Source organism: Anguilla rostrata, chromosome 15 (genome assembly GCF_018555375.3).
Source record: "Anguilla rostrata isolate EN2019 chromosome 15, ASM1855537v3, whole genome shotgun sequence".
NCBI lineage: Eukaryota > Metazoa > Chordata > Actinopteri > Anguilliformes > Anguillidae > Anguilla > Anguilla rostrata.
In genome coordinates, this window is record NC_057947.1 from 30,043,978 (window position 1) to 30,059,805 (window position 15,828).

Below are 15,828 nucleotides of genomic sequence, written 5' to 3' on the forward strand. Positions count from 1 at the left end.
CCAGGTCCCCTCAGGACAGCGAACCAAAAGTGACACTAGACCCCCAGAATGGCACAAAGACTATGTGACACAAACAGGGTGATACTAATGAGGATGCTCAGCAGAGGTGCAGAGTACTCTTCCAGATCCTGTGATACCCCAGAGCTCTCAGAAATTGTGAGCGTCAGAAATCGTGGTCGAAAGCGTACGTACGATGATCGTGATGTTCGTGCATTAGTGCGATATATAAGGAAAAACGGAAGAGCAACTCTTCCTCTGGTGACTGAGAATGTCAATGCAGGACGTGATCAGACTGTGTCAGCAAGAACAGTTCGTTGACAACTACATAGAAAAGGATATTACAGTAGGATTGCAGTGCATAAACCCCTTATTACAAAGACAAATGCACATTTGAGAGTTCAGTGGTGCAAAAATCATAGGCACTGGTCTACAGAGATGTGGAAAAAAGTGATATGGTCAGATGAGTCATTCTTCGCCATATTCTCGACAAGTGGGCAAGTGCATGTGTGGTCTACACCAGCCCTGAATGCTTGATCCCTACAGCAAGGGGGGCCACTGGCTGTGGTATGCTGTGGGGGGGACATTTTCCTGGCATGGTTTGGGTCCACTTCTCCCCTTAAGGGGAAGGGTCACTGCAAATCAATACGAAGTAATTCTGGGTTATCACCTTTAACCTATGATGAAACATTTCTATCCCGATGGGAATGGCCCCTAACCAGGGTGACAATGCCCCCATGCACAGGGCACAAGGGGTCACTGAATGGTTTGATGAGTATGAGAATGATGTGAATCATATGCTTCACAATCACCAGATCTCATCCCAAGTGAACACCTATGGGAGATTTTAGACCGACTTGTTTGAAAGCACTCTTCACCACCATCATAAAAACACAAAATGAGGGAATATCTTTTGGAAGAATGGTGTTCCATCACTCCAGTACAGTTCCAGAGACTTGTATAATCTATGCTGTTCATCAGACACATCACAAAGCTGTTCTGTAATGTTGTGGTAGACCAGCACCTTACTAAAAACCTTATGTTGGTTTTCCTTCAATTTGTCACGTGTGTATAAATCTACAAATCTGCAGGGGTCCAGTAAACCTGGTCTAACTATAAGCAAAGCGGCACGTCTACCAAGGCTGCCCCCCCCCCCCCCCCCCATACTGCCAATAGATCCTAGATGAATAAAGTCATTAAGAGGGAGTGCTATCCTGTGCGCACCATAGAAGGTCTTCTCAGTTTTGAATGCTAAATCAGGATTTATTCAGATAGAACTAGATGATGCATCAACTTTTCTCACAACCTTCAATATTCCAATTGGATGATTTAGGTGGTTGAGACTCCCATTTGGTTTAAAATGTGTGCCCAAAATTTTCCAGTATATTATGAATGAAATTCTGGAGGACATTGCTGGTGCCATAAGTGTAATGGATGACATTCTCATTGCGGCGCCCACAGTGAAGGAGCACTATGCAATTCTCTGCCAAGTGGTTGAGAGGGCCACAAGCTACAGTCTGAAGGTTAATTTCAACAAATATCACAAATTTGTTGGCGAAGCATTGGAGCTCCCATTAACGTGAATGGAGAATATCAGACTTTTGAAGGCAACATGTCCTCGATGGTATTTTGAAACTCAATCGAGGGCCGTTACGTTTTGTATGAAAGGCAGATTGAAAAATATGCATTATGTAATAAAATATGCACATTTTAATAAATATTTTCCCAAGACTTCTGGTCCAAAACAACCATTGTGTCAGAAACTGTGCTTAAATTGAAGTTTATGATCACAAAAAATGGACCGACGGTTTTCTTTGGTTGTTAAATCACCTTGGATTTGTACATTGAATTCAATGTTCAGCATGCATGCGCAGTAGAGGCTGCTTCACCGCCTGGACCCTCCTACCCTCTCCAGTTCCTATGTACGCTCTACGCTTGTTTCTAGGGGGTGATGTGCGCACTTTGCAGTGATTCCGCGCTAAACAGAAGGAAAAAGGAGAACGTCTGCCAGGGAAAGTGTGGAGACAGGTTTTAGTATTTTGTAGCTTCTTGATAAAATTTTTAAAAAATGTCTGGATTATCCGGAACGGAACAGGAGGGTTGCAGGAAAATGCTAAGCCTTCTGTCATATTCCGATTTAATGGCACTTTGTGATACTGTCACTAACAAATTGATTACGGTGGTAAGCACTGGAGGTGAGAACGAACTTTTAAACTTATATTTTCGAAAGTTTTTTATCCCACGAGTTTGATCGCATGCGTAACTGCTCTGTCTTTATGTGATTATATTTGTGATCACACCTTGTCATTGTTTTTTTCAGAGGCAATGGACGCGATCTTGACATGCAGTAAGAGTGCTGAAGAATTACTGAAGCGAAGGAAGGTGTATCGTGAAGTTATATTTAAGTACCTGATCAGTGAGGGTATTGCCATGCCTCCCGACGCCGACAAGAATCAGCTTGCGAGGAGGGCCATGCTGTTTTGGGCTTTGAATTCGAGGGTAAAATCAAATAAGGTTAGAATCTTATACAGTTTTATAAGTAATTATATTTTCTGTAGGGTGATGCAGTGTGATAGTCTTGCAGTACCCCAGTCCTAAAGTCATGATTGTAAATGAACGTGCAGCAGTTTACAGTAGACTGGACGACTGTCTTAATTTTTCATGAAGAAATTAGTGTTGAGTGTGGCGAACTGTTTTGACATTTCATCTCTTTCTACTGATATTGGCAATTCTTGTTAGTTGTAATTAAGGCTACATTTTTATAACAAGTGTTACAAGTTAAACATTGATTTGTATATTGTTCACTGTCGAAACAGATGTTAAACGCGTAGTCATTTTAACACACCTCCATTTCTAGGTTAGGGCGACAGATTCCTTGTTACTCTCAACGCAGTGTTTCCCTTTCAAACACAGGAATTGCTTATTTGTGGAAAAAAAAAAAAAAAAAAAAACTGGACACAAAACTTTGACCCAAAATTTGTTGAAAGTAACAAAAAAGTGGTAACACAAAAAGTGTTTTGGATATTAGCACATCCTTTCTGAGAGTGTTAGGAGTTTTAAATTATATTCATGACATTAAGGTTTCACTTCACGGAAAACGAAAGTGTAACCATTTCCGGAAAATGTCACATTTTACGCATGCTTATTGTTGAACGAAAGTAACGGTCACCTGAATTGATTGAGGAGGTGTTGGCTGGCGGGACATAAACGGGTGCCTTCATCGAGGCGAGAGTGCGGCAGCTTCTTTTAATTCTCTATTTGAATATATTTTGACTCGCTGAATAGTGTAGCTTACATTTCATGTAAATGATCATCAACAGTGTTCCGGGTATTGGCAAGAGGTTTTAGCGAAGATGGTGGATGGCTTTGAAGTTCATCTATAGCGCTTGCAGTGTCCACAAGTTATCAGATCTTAGCCATTTCGGAACTTAATGGACATGTGTCGAATTCTAACGATCTTTTTATGTAGAAATTTAGATGTCTGTTCGAGCAGCACACCGATGTGACACAATTTACTTTAGCACAAGATGGGAAGCCATCCAGTTTCTTGGTTGTTTGAGAAAGTGTGTATTCATTTTAACTTTTCACTCCGTCAGGCTAATTGTCCGACCAAAGGTAGAACTTACTAGGGAAATATGCATGTGGAAGTAGCCTACCTTGTAGCTAGTCGCCTTGTTCATATAAAATGTTTTTCATCCAAGTGGGTTATCATCAGAATGTTTTCTCGACCCCCTGGGCACAGATAATCAGTCTTTCAAGCAAAATACTGAAATATCTCACTTGTCACAAGGATGGAAAAAATATAATCGACTCTCATTCACCAAAGAATACTGCTTCCTCTTTTTAATTTGATTCATACAGAAAAAATCCTCCCTGGAATGTGTGTGTGCGTGCGTGTGCACGTGTGCACGTGCAATGTCTGTGTAAATTCTAAATTAAATTCTAAATTAGAATTTACACCGAGGAACATTGAAATTTTGATTTTGGAATAAGAGATGAAATGTCAAAATGGTCTGCAGTAGTGGAGAAGCACTGACATAATTAGTTTAGTTACAGAAGTATTATTTTATGTTTGAATTTTCTATTCAATTTTTGGATACAAATGATATTATGAATAGCAATTATTATCAAATGTGCAGCCATTTTCTTTGATCCAATGAAATTAATTTGAGCAAATAAGTTAAACTGTCAGTCATTGTGTACAAACTTACAAGCTATTCTAAAGAAACAATCCAATAAACAGAAGATTTGCAGGATTTTTGCCCTTTAAAGGTTAATAAATGATGGAGCTTTGCATATCTCCATACACAAAAGATGGACATAACTATCTGGGCAAATATCCAAATAAATATGTTTTTGATGACAGGAAGGAATTGGTATTCATTAAAAACAATATAAGGCATGCTTTTCTTTTGTAGGCCTCTTATGTTTCAACACCAGCAGATGAGGAAATGGATTTTTCAAGTGCAGGGGAAGAGATCAGTGCGTGTGACTACATGGCCCTGGGAAAGCAGTTCTGTCAGTGGTTCTACAACCCCGTGAACACCCAGAATCCCACACTGGGTCAAGAACCACTGCACTGGGGTCCCCAGCATTTTTGGGAGGATGCATGGCTGATTCTTTGTTACAGCGCAGAAGTGCAGAAAATTGACAGGTTTCAGGGGGCAGAGCTGGTCAGCCAGAATCTCCTCGCTCTCGTAAGGGACGAGAGACTCTTCTTCAGCCCCAACCTGGAGCCCCACGGACTGAAGTGCGAAGCCACTCCCCACGGGCTGGTGATGGCGGCGGTCGCCGGAACAATCCACCGCGAACAGGCCTGTCTGGGAATCTTCGAGCAGGCGTTCGGCCTCATACGCTCCCCACTGGACGCCAACAGCTGGAAGATCAAGTTTACACATTTGAGAATGAGAGGGCAGAATGAACTCACTGGAGGAGAGGAAATGACATCACCAGCAGTAACATACAGCTCAAACGAACTCCTGTCGCTCTGTGAACGAGGATTATATTTCTAATATGTAGTTGCGTTGAACTTGTGTGAAACTGAGCACTTTGTACAAATGGTTGATGTTTATACTCCTGGAATGGGACTACAGAGAATATGTACATATTTTATGACGTATTACATATTTTTACAATCTGCTTTTCATGTGACAAATACCAATTGTTAATCAAGTTTCAGAATATCATTGTGGATGTTTTATTTTGCTTTCAAGTCTGATATTCCCCATTCATTTGAATGGGAGCTCCAATGTTCTGCCCTCAACATGCACAGTACTTCTGGGATTTCACAATCTTAGGTTAGCTGAAGGCATGCTTTCTTAGTTAAATCTGAATGCCTTTGCTTATGTTGATCCTGCAATGTAATTGTTGACATTTTAGGTTATAGCCAGCAGGGGGTGCTACTGTATCTATATTTGGATACATGATATAATTTATGATGGTTATTGTCTTTTATAAGCATAAATTATTAACACTGTGAAATTAACAACAATGGCATAGCCTCTCAGAACACAGAGATCACAAATAAACTTGAGAAATAACAGGTGAATGTGTCTTTTCACTTAATGGACGCCCAGGTTGCAGAACTGTGCAGTCCGGTAGGTGTGTCGGGTCTGAAGATCTTTTGAACTTATCTTAATGTCCTCTCTTTCTGAACTGTCAACTTCTCTTATCTGTTTGTTCCATGTCACCCAATGTACTTCTCCTTGCTGATATGAATGTTCACAGTGACACACAGACTTGTGATCGTACTGCTGGTTTTATGTCCCTGTTCCACTCTCAAGAATTCACTCAACACGTAAACATTGTCACCCATAGCAAAGTTCATCCACTCGATCTACACTGCTCCACTGGTCCCCACCCCTAAACATAATCAACCTTTCTCCTCGCATTTCTGTTCTATTTAGTGTTCTACCAGGGTTAATCTGCAACGCGTCATTACATTTTGTAACTTTAAAAATGTACAGATCCAAAAATACAAGAGGTCGGAGTGTAGCACAGTGGGTAAGGAACTGGGCTTGTAACCGAAAGGTCGCAGGTTCGATTCCCGGGTAAGGACACTGCCGTTGTACCCTTGAGCAAGGTACTTAACCTGCATTGCTTCAGTATATATCCAGCTGTATAAATGGATACAATGTAAAAAGTTGTGTAAGTCGCTCTGGATAAGAGCGTCTGCTAAATGCCTGTAATGTAATGTAATGTAACTCACGAATCTGCTATATACCCACCCTGCCCCTGATACCTACCTCATGTCCTTTCCAAAAAAAAAAAAAAAAAGGCCTCATTGATCATGCTCAGTTATATGCTGAGCATCTCCTACATTACAAGGTAGCACTTTTTACTGCCAGAGCGCCTTGTTGATAATCAATGCTGATTATCGAAGCCGAAAGTTTCTCTGCGCTCCTGTTAACAGAATATTCCAGCCACCGGACAATTTCCCCCTCCCTTACCTCTAAGCTTTGCAATACGTTTAGTAGGCATTTTAGTGCTGGGCTAAAATAAAGACCTGCTCCCACATTGTGCCTTTTTGGATAAGACTCGACACCCCTGCGCTAAGATTCCTCCACAGCAAGGTGAAAGACTGATATCAAATTATTGGAAGAGTTCGGTTGCAGTTATTGCTGTAAAAGGTGATGCAACCAGTTGTTGAGTTTAAAGGGGCAATTCATTCACACGTGTACTGTGGGTGATTGATAACTTTTTTAAATTTCTGAAACCAATCAGTGTGACAAATATGCAATAATAAAGGAAATCAGGAAGCGGGCAAACTTTTTCACGGCACTGTATGGATTAAAACATAAACTATACTACAAGGTATACTTGTGAAGGAATGTTAAGCCTATGGATTTTGCTATTGGTCGACGGAGTAATTTATTCTGCGCGCTGTGGGCGGGGGTAACGGAATTCTTCAACCAATCACAGCTCTAGATATTTGATCCTTAACCAATAAAATCTGTGCGCTGAATCCTTTTCGGGAAAAAATCCGAAAAAGAAGACATTTATTCGCTGCTTGGGTACGCGCTTGCGGTCTGAGCTTTGCAAGTGTTTTGTACATTTTGGATCTACATGATTTGGTCTTAGGGAACCCAAATACAGGTCAAGGTACGTATTATGCAGATTCGGGTTTATAAGAAAATTCCTTTTCATTTGAATATATAATAATATTGCGAAAACATGCGTTACTGAGTTACATCGTCTAACAATTGTCTTGGCGAACTTGCAAGCTAACCGGTTAGCATTTAGCTAGGTTACTTAGAAGACCTGAAATGTTTTGCGACAACTGTACAACTTGTAAACTAACGTATTGGACAAAAATAAATAAATAAACAAGAAAAAAAAAATAGCCTGTTGAACATTAACTATATTATACAATCAAGAGTAAACGGTAACAGACTTCGCGAACTGTGAAATATAAGCGACACGCAGTCAGGTGTAAGAGCTGGTGAAAGTGCTAGAGTGTCGGGGTGGAGGAAGTTCATTCCACCAGAGGGGCAGAACAGTGGACAGTGGCATTCAGACTGGGTGGGGGTAGTTTAAATGGTGAGAGGGAGGCAGAAAGAGTGGGTGTCAGACTGATGGAGAGTGGTCACAGAGATTTGGTGACATTGACTGCATATGCTGATCAGCGTGATCGCAAATATACTCGGGTATCAATCTCTTGAACCATTTCATGCTTATCATTTGATACTATTTCATACTAAAATGCTGGCCTCCCTCTGTGAACGTACCTGCTGTCAGTTATTACAAAAATGATAATTCGTAAGGGCAAGATGTGTACATTAAAAAATGTTATTTTAATTATTTTATGCACTACTGTCTTTTATTTGGCCCAATAAGTCGCCTACCAAACGGGTCTGAACTGATATTGCAGTTTAATTGATTTTCCTCGTTATAACTACTTGATTTTTAACTGTCAATCTCCGTAACGGTGTAGCCGGAGTGAAACAGGACAAACAACTTGCATCCAGAGAGCGTTTCCCCCAACATTGCCATCTTTGCCGCTGCATCTCTTTAATGCGACTGTTAATTGTAATTTAATTAATTAAACAACAGATCATTTAGTAGCCATTTGATGGCCACTCAACTCTGGTGGACCTTGAATAATTGTGTATTATGTTCTAATATGACTTATTTGTTCAGAAGGCACTTCTGTCTTGTGTTGACTTTCTCATGGCATATCACCTGACATCAACATACTGAAAGGGAGAAACAAAGAATTCAGTTTGATACAACAGAGTTCTACCAAACCTGACCCTCTGTCCCTCTAACACCCCCCACCCCCTTCCCAGGATGCAGTTCATGCTCCTGTTTAGTCGACAGGGGAAACTGAGGCTGCAGAAATGGTATGTGCCACTGTCAGACAAAGAGAAGAAGAAGGTGACCCGTGAGCTGGTTCAGACCGTTCTGGCCCGCAAACCCAAGATGTGCAGCTTTCTGGAGTGGAGGGACCTCAAGATCATCTACAAGAGGTCTGTACAAGAGGTTCCTCCCCAGTTAACATTTTTGTGGTGGAAAGTTAGTGGAAAATCTGCGAAAAGCTGTTTAGGTGAATACCTGACTACATTTGATTGAAAAGAGAAAGTTTTCAAGCTGACTAAGACATAGTCAGGCTATATCCTGGTAAAAACCTGAGCTGTATTGGGGTTAACCTGGTCCATTTATGTCAAAATACCTCCCAAACGAGATTTCCATCCCTCTAGATGTCTAGATTCCAGCTTTCTGTACCGCATGCTGTTATGAGCACTCAAAGGATCATTTTAATTCAAAATGTGGTGCATTCTTGTCCCATAAATACCCTCTTGTGTTATAAATACTAATAAGTTTATATAGTATTTTTCAAGAAAACGCTCAAAGCAATTTCCAAAAAAGGACAAAGAGCAGCAGAGAGAATTTACAGGCATTATACTTTACAAGTAAAGATGTGATCTTGAGGTAAGTTTAAATCAATGTGAACGGTTCAATACTGAAAAATGATCGTATAAAGTCAAAACTCGTGCCATGGAGGGCCGTGTGTATGCAGGTTTTCATTCCAGCCTCAGATCTTGATTATATAATTAGTTAAATTATTTGCTGAATTAGGGATGCAGGTTTGTGCACAATGGTGACCCGACGTCTATGGTGACCCGCATTGTCTAAATAAAAATTCTTATATTCTGTGCTTCAATGCAGTTAAATGCATATGGCTGAATGAGTAATTGGACTCAATTAAGGCAGCATTAATTGGTTGGAATGAAAACCTGCATACACACGGCCCTCCATGGGGGTTTGACACCACTGGTATAAAGTAAGAGGAAAAAGAGGGTGAAATGGGAAAAAAAATCAACACAAACAATAATAGAGTTTTCATAATTGTGATTGAAGGGCATGAACTATGGTGAAAAACTGTATTTGTATACAGGCAAGTATTGTTTTAATTTCAGAATAGTAAAAATTGTCCTTGTCACTAATCACAAAGTATTTTTTCGCAGGAAGTTGTCCCTTTTGTGACAGTCTCTCAACCAGTTTTTTGTGTTGTGTTTGTTAGGGAATGTGAACCATTTTTCTGACAGAAACCAACATTTTCTCTGGAGTAGAACAAAAAAAAAAAGTCAAAATGAAATTTGAACATTAACTGTAATTTCCCAAAAAAAAAAGATCATGGTATTTATTATTGGGAAATTCTACATACATCTGATGAACAAATACGTTTCCTGCTGGGCCAGCAGAAACCATGACCTAAATCCTTTCTGTTCTCTTGGCAAGTTGCTATGGCACCCTGTTACAGCCCCTGCTGTGGCTTATCTTCTCATTTTTTTCCACTGAGCTGTTTTGCAAAAAAGCATTGCAATTATTCACAAAATAGCATTTATCCAGTGTACTTTCGGAAAAGTGCATACAGGAAAATTGAACTAATGCATGGAAGCATAGACTTTTAGGACAATTTTATTATTTATGAAGGGAAGGGCTGGGTTGTATAATACCAGTATGTGAGTTTTCTAAATGAGGGGAACTTGTGTAGTGCTTAATCTTAATTGTGAAATAAAAAAAAAAAATTGTGTTTGACACTTGTTGTGTTAATGTGTGATAATGCACGTTTATGTAAATGGTGTTATTGTGATAGTGTTTTCATGACACTGTTGTTGTGATATTGTTTTGACACAGTTTTTACAGTGTGATGCTGTGTGTTTATATGTTGACACTGTTATAGAGATAAATTTTGCCTATATTGACACTGTTAAGGTGGTTATGTTCACATGATCAGAGTGGTGCTGTGTGTCTTGTGGTGCCAGGAAGGGAGTTGGGGAGCTGTCCACCAGAGGGCAGCACCGGCCCCACACACAGGTATGGCCACAGCTGCAATGCATTGTAATCACTACAGCTGTGACCCACTACCTCATCACTGGGCCTTATAAAAGGCCTGGTTCACAGGCCTAAAGAGAGAGCTTTGGGAAGTGCTGTGTGTGGGAGCACGTTTTTGTTATTACTTTGCCTGGGAGGTGTTTGGTTGCCAGATTGGCCTTTTTTTCCCTTGTTGAAATAAAAAGCAGAGAGCCGAATGTTTTTGTTGTTTTTTTCCTGTCTGTTCACCCTGTGATCAGTGGCCACCCCCCAGCCCTGCATCACAGTCTGTATTTAAGAAACGCGTTGTCTCGTCCCAGATACGCCAGCCTGTATTTCTGCTGTGCCATTGAGGCCCAGGATAATGAACTCATTACACTGGAGATCATCCACCGATATGTGGAGCTGCTGGATAAGTACTTTGGCAGTGTAAGTTATCCTGTCCTTCCCTGTCTCCTGCCATCATCTGGAAAAAAATTCACCATGTTTTTAGGAGCACCATCTTTGTAAATCGGAGAATTACTTGAATCATGATCTGGGTGTTTGTTTCAGTTTGCAGGTGGTAAAAAAAATACTGTGATGTTTTTCTGTGGATTGCTCCTTTAACGAGAATGAAATGGTGTTCCATTAAGATATTTATCAGGAGATTACGGATCAGTACACGTTTACATGTGTAGGTCGAAATATTATTTTTTTGTTGATGGAATGAATGACGGAGCAGTGCAAGGCTAGACCCTCAACTGCATTAAACAGTGGAGTCCCCCCCCAGCTCCTCCTAACTGTCATTTCCTGTAGACTTAGTCCTGTCTGTGTCGGTTGTGGTCCTGCCGATTTCTTAGCAGGTGTGCGAGCTGGATATTATCTTTAACTTCGAGAAGGCGTACTTCATCTTGGATGAGTTTCTGCTCGGTGGCGAGGCACAGGAGACTTCCAAGAAAAATGTCCTGAAGGCCATCGAGCAGGCGGACCTGCTGCAAGAGGTACAGCCCTGATGCTACATTCAGCAGCCTGTTCTCCTGAGCAACTTGCACAACTTTAGCATTTTTTGCCTGGACCGCAACAGCGGGGCCAGCCCTACGAATGCAGAAGTTACACCACTGGTCGGCCGGATCACGTGTGTTAGGTCCAGCCATATGCTGGGTTTTAACCTGGTCTTGTTTAAACATTTTATCCAGTTATACAGCTGTGGATATTTGCTGAAGCAATTTAGATTACCATGGTTTAGGGTACAACGGAAGTGTTCTAGCTGGGAATCAAACCTGCAAACTTAAGTTACACCACTGCCCTAGTTGGTTAACGTCCTTGCAGAATGTCTTGAGCAAAGAGACCACAGCTGTCCCATCTGGACTTTTTATCAAGAAAATTGAGTACAAACAATTTAATTGCAAACTTAATCATTTTATAAACGAAGAGCTAGCACTTTCATAGTGCAGAGCCAGAGCTATGCTCCGTCCTGCGAAAAAAGCAAGACCCTCTTTTCACATGCAGTCCATTGAATTACAACAGCCATTCATCCAGTTTAATTCCCTGAAAGCCTGTGTTATATTATTTGGCTCCAGCTGTGTGTAATGCCAACCTAATCACCAGATAAAGGTCTTTGCATACTAGCTATAGCGCCGCAGCTATTCTATGGTGGACTAATATATAATTTCTCCTTCATTCTTGATGTTGTTCATAACGGATTTATTTTGTCGTTTTCTATCAGAAATAACAAGGTCATGGCAGACACAAAGCAAGAAAAGACTACAATTTGAAAGTAATCTTGTTCTTTAAACTAAGTGGATTTTGCATCCCAAGTCGATACCGTATGCAATCCGCGTGTATTTAAGACCTACTCTAGCTGTTCTGCCCTGTTCTGTTCCTCTTTATTTCATAAAATGGAAAATGGTGATGAACTGACTGAATCTGCAGCAGTGGTACAGACCTGCAGTGATTACTTGGCATTCAAAATTAAATATTACATTTTTAAAATAATATTAAAATAGGGACATGGAAGTCGATTAACCGCTCTTTTCCGGATCTCTTAAACATTGTGCCTTGCTGTAAGGATCTGATTGTGTGAAAAGGCAGCTGTGCTTGCGCTGAGCAGAGCATTTTTGCACTTTTCTCTTCCCCAGCCCCGTCACGAGTACTTCAACGTGCCTGTGTACTAAATGGCTGCTGCCACCACCCTGGTCTACAAGCAGAGACCCTCTGTCAGGCTCAGCCCTTCCTGCAAGTGGAGCCCCACCCACTGGCTCCACCCACCCCATGCCTCATCCTGTCACCTGTTGCCTGTCTGGTTAGAGGTCACTTCTGCAACACCACCCAACCACCTGTCTGCTTGGCCTCCGGTGACACACATCTGTGTAGAAAGAGACCACCAACTGTAGGGGAAATGAATGTAAATACAGTGCAGAATGTTTGTCTGGGTGAAATACACTGAGCACTGCACCCAGCCATTGCCACTCTCAGGTAGCAAGTAGAACACAGCATAGTGTTATTCCATCTGCACTGTAGTTGCACTGTGTTTCACATTTTATTGAACATATCCATGTGGGGGGTTGGAGGACGATTGTTTTTATGTGCAAAACTGGGAAAATGCAAAATAATTTTACTGAAATTATAAATAGTGAATATTATTAATAACACTAATATTCACCTATTAGTTTTGAACTTTGTTAATGTCTGTGTCATTAACTAAATGTAAAAGAAAAATGGAATGCAAGTTGTGCTTGCAATTAAGCACTGGATCGAGCTGTTCATTTGTCCAAACTGAACTGAACCAGGGCATTACATTTCTGCCGTCATTTGTGACAATTTCAAGATTAAAAAAAAAAAAAAAAAAAACTTCTGTTCAAAAATGTTCATGTAAAAACGACATTAAACATTTCTAGCTGCACACTATAAATATACATGATTTTATTTATAGTTTATTGTGTTGGGGTATTTAAAATAATACCACTTTGAATAAATGCATGTAACACTAGGTACACTTTGAAGCATTTGCTTCTTTTCTGAATTGCTTTGGTTTGTTATTTCAATTGCTTTTGGTTATTTGTTTTTGTACATCCACATCTGTTCTACATCTATGCCTGAAAGTGCACAATATGAGAGGGATCACTGTATAAAAATTTGATTTGTATGGAACACTAAAACATTGGATTTTACATTCTAAAATAAACTGTATGAATTATTTCCCTACGTGTAAGGGCTGTGAGACTGTATTGGAACTGATCATATATTGGATTGTGATAATCAAATTAAGAGCATTAGAAAGAGCTTTTTTTTAAAAGACACTGGAATTTTACATGATTACAATTATCTTGAGCATCACTACATACGTAGGCCATATACTCTTCATGTAGATGTTTCACGAAAGTGTTGAATAAATGGTAAACCTTGTGGGCTTTCTTGTTTTTCATTTCTTGCCTGTTTTTTTTCTAATTTCAGTGCAAATGTTTTTTTTTTCCCCTTAAACTATTAAAACATGAAAGCATTTTTTACTTGCAGATAATCTCACCCTTGCTGCTCAGGATTACTTCAGGAGATTTGCTTTGTTTCCTTGACAGATTCTTTTAACGTCTGATCGTTGCTGTGGATTTCGCATTGTGATGGAGGCTTAAAGTGTTGTGAACTCTCCAGTATGGTATGTGCCAGGACGACCACCCTTTGTTCTTAAGTAAAAACACCCGGGAGTTTGTATTGGTGATCTTTTGGTATCAAGGATACAATCTTTTAGACATTTCTGAATTTTTCCTATATATTGGGGCGACATAGCTCAGGAGGTAAGACCGATTGTCTGGCAGTCGGAGGGTTGCCGGTTCAAACCCCGCCCTGGGCGTGTCGAAGTGTCCTTGAGCAAGACCCCTAACCCCCAACTGCTCTGGCGAATGAGAGGCATCAATTGTAAAGCGCTTTGGATAAAAGCGCTATATAAATGCAGTCCATTTACCATATTGCTGCTCTTGGTTTACATGTAAGATTTCCTAGAGTCTATTGTAAAATCCCAGAAATATGGCAAAGTAATTTTTGGTAAGACTGGGTCCAAACACTGGTGTTTAGCAAATCATTTGATTTAACGTTTTGCAATATTGCATGTTGATACGTCATCTCGTGAGAATTCCTTTTGCGTGTAAAACACACAACCTATCGTGATCTTGCTGATTTGAATGCGAGACATTAGTTTGGGTTATGATTGTGAAACGGGCAAATATAGTTCTCATTAGCTTATTCTTTCTGCCCATTTTGTAAACACTGTTTAGTCATACCGTTTTTATTGTACCGTTACAGAATAATGTATTGATTATATTGTCTGTAGCCTACAGATGTAGACTGTTGAAGTGCTTTATTATAGTAATTACATTTTGTAATAACACAAAATAAAAAAAATTCTATTTTAAATATAGCTTAATCACTTCCAATGAAAATACGATCTTCAATATTTACTCAGTATTTTAAATAGCTAGTTAGGACTGTATAATACATGTGTTAAAAGATCCTCATTTGAAAAAAAACCAACGAGTAGCTGAGTGGTTAGTTGCGTAGGTAGCTCGATTAACCACAAGGGTCTGCTAAAAAGCCACCCCGAGCTTTACAGTCACAGCATCATAACCTGCACAGGTGGCACAGGTAGAATGCAGGTGCCTAAACAATCAAAGGAAACACTGAAACCCGCACAACCAATCATGTGCGTCTTCGCGGGGCTGCTGACCACAGTCCGCACCTGCACAGTCTGGACTAATTATACCGCGGAAACTCAAACCGTCTCCTCTCACGGGACGAATCACTTGTCAGCCCTAAATTTCTTTCCACTTTCCCTATGGAGTGAATACAGATAATAATTGCAAATCCCGTATTAGTTTGTAGACTACCAACCTGTCCTGTTTGGACGCCAGTAGCCTAAGTGCAATTTGATGGCAAGCTGGTTTTCTCGGTCACACGGGATGTTCTGTTAAATACCGCACCGAACTGCATCATTTTGAAGAGTCCAGTTAAAGGAATACCTCAAAGCCGAGGGGAAAAACTGCACGGGCTGCTTCGCGAGAAGAAAACCGTTTCATAAAGCGAAGCTACACAGCCTTTCGTCGGCCCATATACCGAGTCTTTCCAAACGGCCTCCAGAGACCGCTCGTTTTCCAACACTTGTTAAGAACAGGATGCGATTCGCAGTGGGACACAGTGGGTTAAATTCACCTTACTTTGATGTCCCAGAAAGTTATATTGCTCGGGCTCTGGCCTCTGCTGATCCCATCAAGGACTTTTCTTCCGAAAAAAAGACCTTCTAAAGGTAGGCCCTGCTTTTATTATACGCTTTGCTTTGGATAGATAGGTCTGTTGATGATTGCTTTTATTACATTGATTGACAGCGTATGTCCCCTGTCTTAAATACATGCTCTGCATTTTGGATTTTGCTGTTTATCGTGTTATTCCATCGTGGATTGTTCGGAGAGCCTACTCCATCGTTTTTGACTTGTTAGTGACCGACTGTCACGTGGTCAGTGCGCCTGCTGCAGGTTTGCAAATCATCCGTCA

At 40.5% G+C, this 15,828-nt stretch overlaps 3 protein-coding genes across 6 annotated transcripts in view; all 3 read left to right on the top strand.

Annotated features, from left to right (window-relative positions):
- The first annotated feature begins 46 nt into the window (after positions 1–46).
- On the top strand, positions 47–5,539 carry LOC135241448 (uncharacterized protein C3orf38 homolog). Of its 3 annotated transcripts, none has more exons than XM_064311911.1 (3): positions 47–937; positions 2,318–2,511; positions 4,416–5,539. In XM_064311911.1, the coding sequence occupies exons 1-3, from the start codon at positions 835–837 to the stop codon at positions 5,007–5,009; spliced, it is 891 nt and encodes a 296-aa protein (XP_064167981.1). In that variant the 5' UTR covers positions 47–834; the 3' UTR covers positions 5,010–5,539. The 3 variants fall into 3 exon arrangements, with proteins under 3 accessions (XP_064167981.1, XP_064167979.1, XP_064167980.1); XM_064311909.1 differs by lacking the exon at positions 47–937 and adding an exon at positions 1,232–2,192; XM_064311910.1 differs by lacking the exon at positions 47–937 and adding an exon at positions 1,232–2,192 and having other exon boundaries at positions 2,318–2,496.
- Positions 5,540–6,953: 1,414 nt separating this feature from the next.
- Positions 6,954–13,698, top strand: LOC135241450 (AP-1 complex subunit sigma-2-like). 2 transcript variants are annotated; one of them, XM_064311914.1, is made up of 5 exons: positions 6,954–7,098; positions 8,286–8,465; positions 10,635–10,743; positions 11,154–11,294; positions 12,432–13,698. In XM_064311914.1, the coding sequence occupies exons 2-5, from the start codon at positions 8,287–8,289 to the stop codon at positions 12,465–12,467; spliced, it is 465 nt and encodes a 154-aa protein (XP_064167984.1). In that variant the 5' UTR covers positions 6,954–7,098; position 8,286; the 3' UTR covers positions 12,468–13,698. The 2 variants fall into 2 exon arrangements, with proteins under 2 accessions (XP_064167984.1, XP_064167985.1); XM_064311915.1 differs by having other exon boundaries at positions 11,157–11,294.
- A 1,745-nt stretch (positions 13,699–15,443) lies between these two features.
- phka2 (phosphorylase kinase, alpha 2 (liver)) overlaps positions 15,444–15,828 on the top strand; it is a 30,257-nt gene continuing 29,872 nt past the window's right edge. The window contains exon 1 of the mRNA XM_064309763.1: positions 15,444–15,583. The gene's annotated coding sequence lies outside the window, so the exon portion shown is untranslated. The remainder of the gene's footprint in view (positions 15,584–15,828) is intronic.

Bases quoted from the DNA above. Each gene is read 5' to 3' on its own strand.
- LOC135241448 (XM_064311909.1), top strand. From the start codon at position 2,066: ATGTCTGGATTATCCGGAACGGAACAGGAGGGTTGCAGGAAAATGCTA. The intron at 2,193-2,317 runs GTGAGAACGAAC...TGTTTTTTTCAG, and splicing joins TACGGTGGTAAGCACTGGAG to AGGCAATGGACGCGATCTTG. The intron at 2,512-4,415 runs GTTAGAATCTTA...TTTCTTTTGTAG, and splicing joins CGAGGGTAAAATCAAATAAG to GCCTCTTATGTTTCAACACC.
- LOC135241450 (XM_064311914.1), top strand. From the start codon at position 8,287: ATGCAGTTCATGCTCCTGTTTAGTCGACAGGGGAAACTGAGGCTGCAG. The intron at 8,466-10,634 runs GTCTGTACAAGA...GTCTCGTCCCAG, and splicing joins CTCAAGATCATCTACAAGAG to ATACGCCAGCCTGTATTTCT. The intron at 10,744-11,153 runs GTAAGTTATCCT...CCGATTTCTTAG, and splicing joins TGGATAAGTACTTTGGCAGT to CAGGTGTGCGAGCTGGATAT.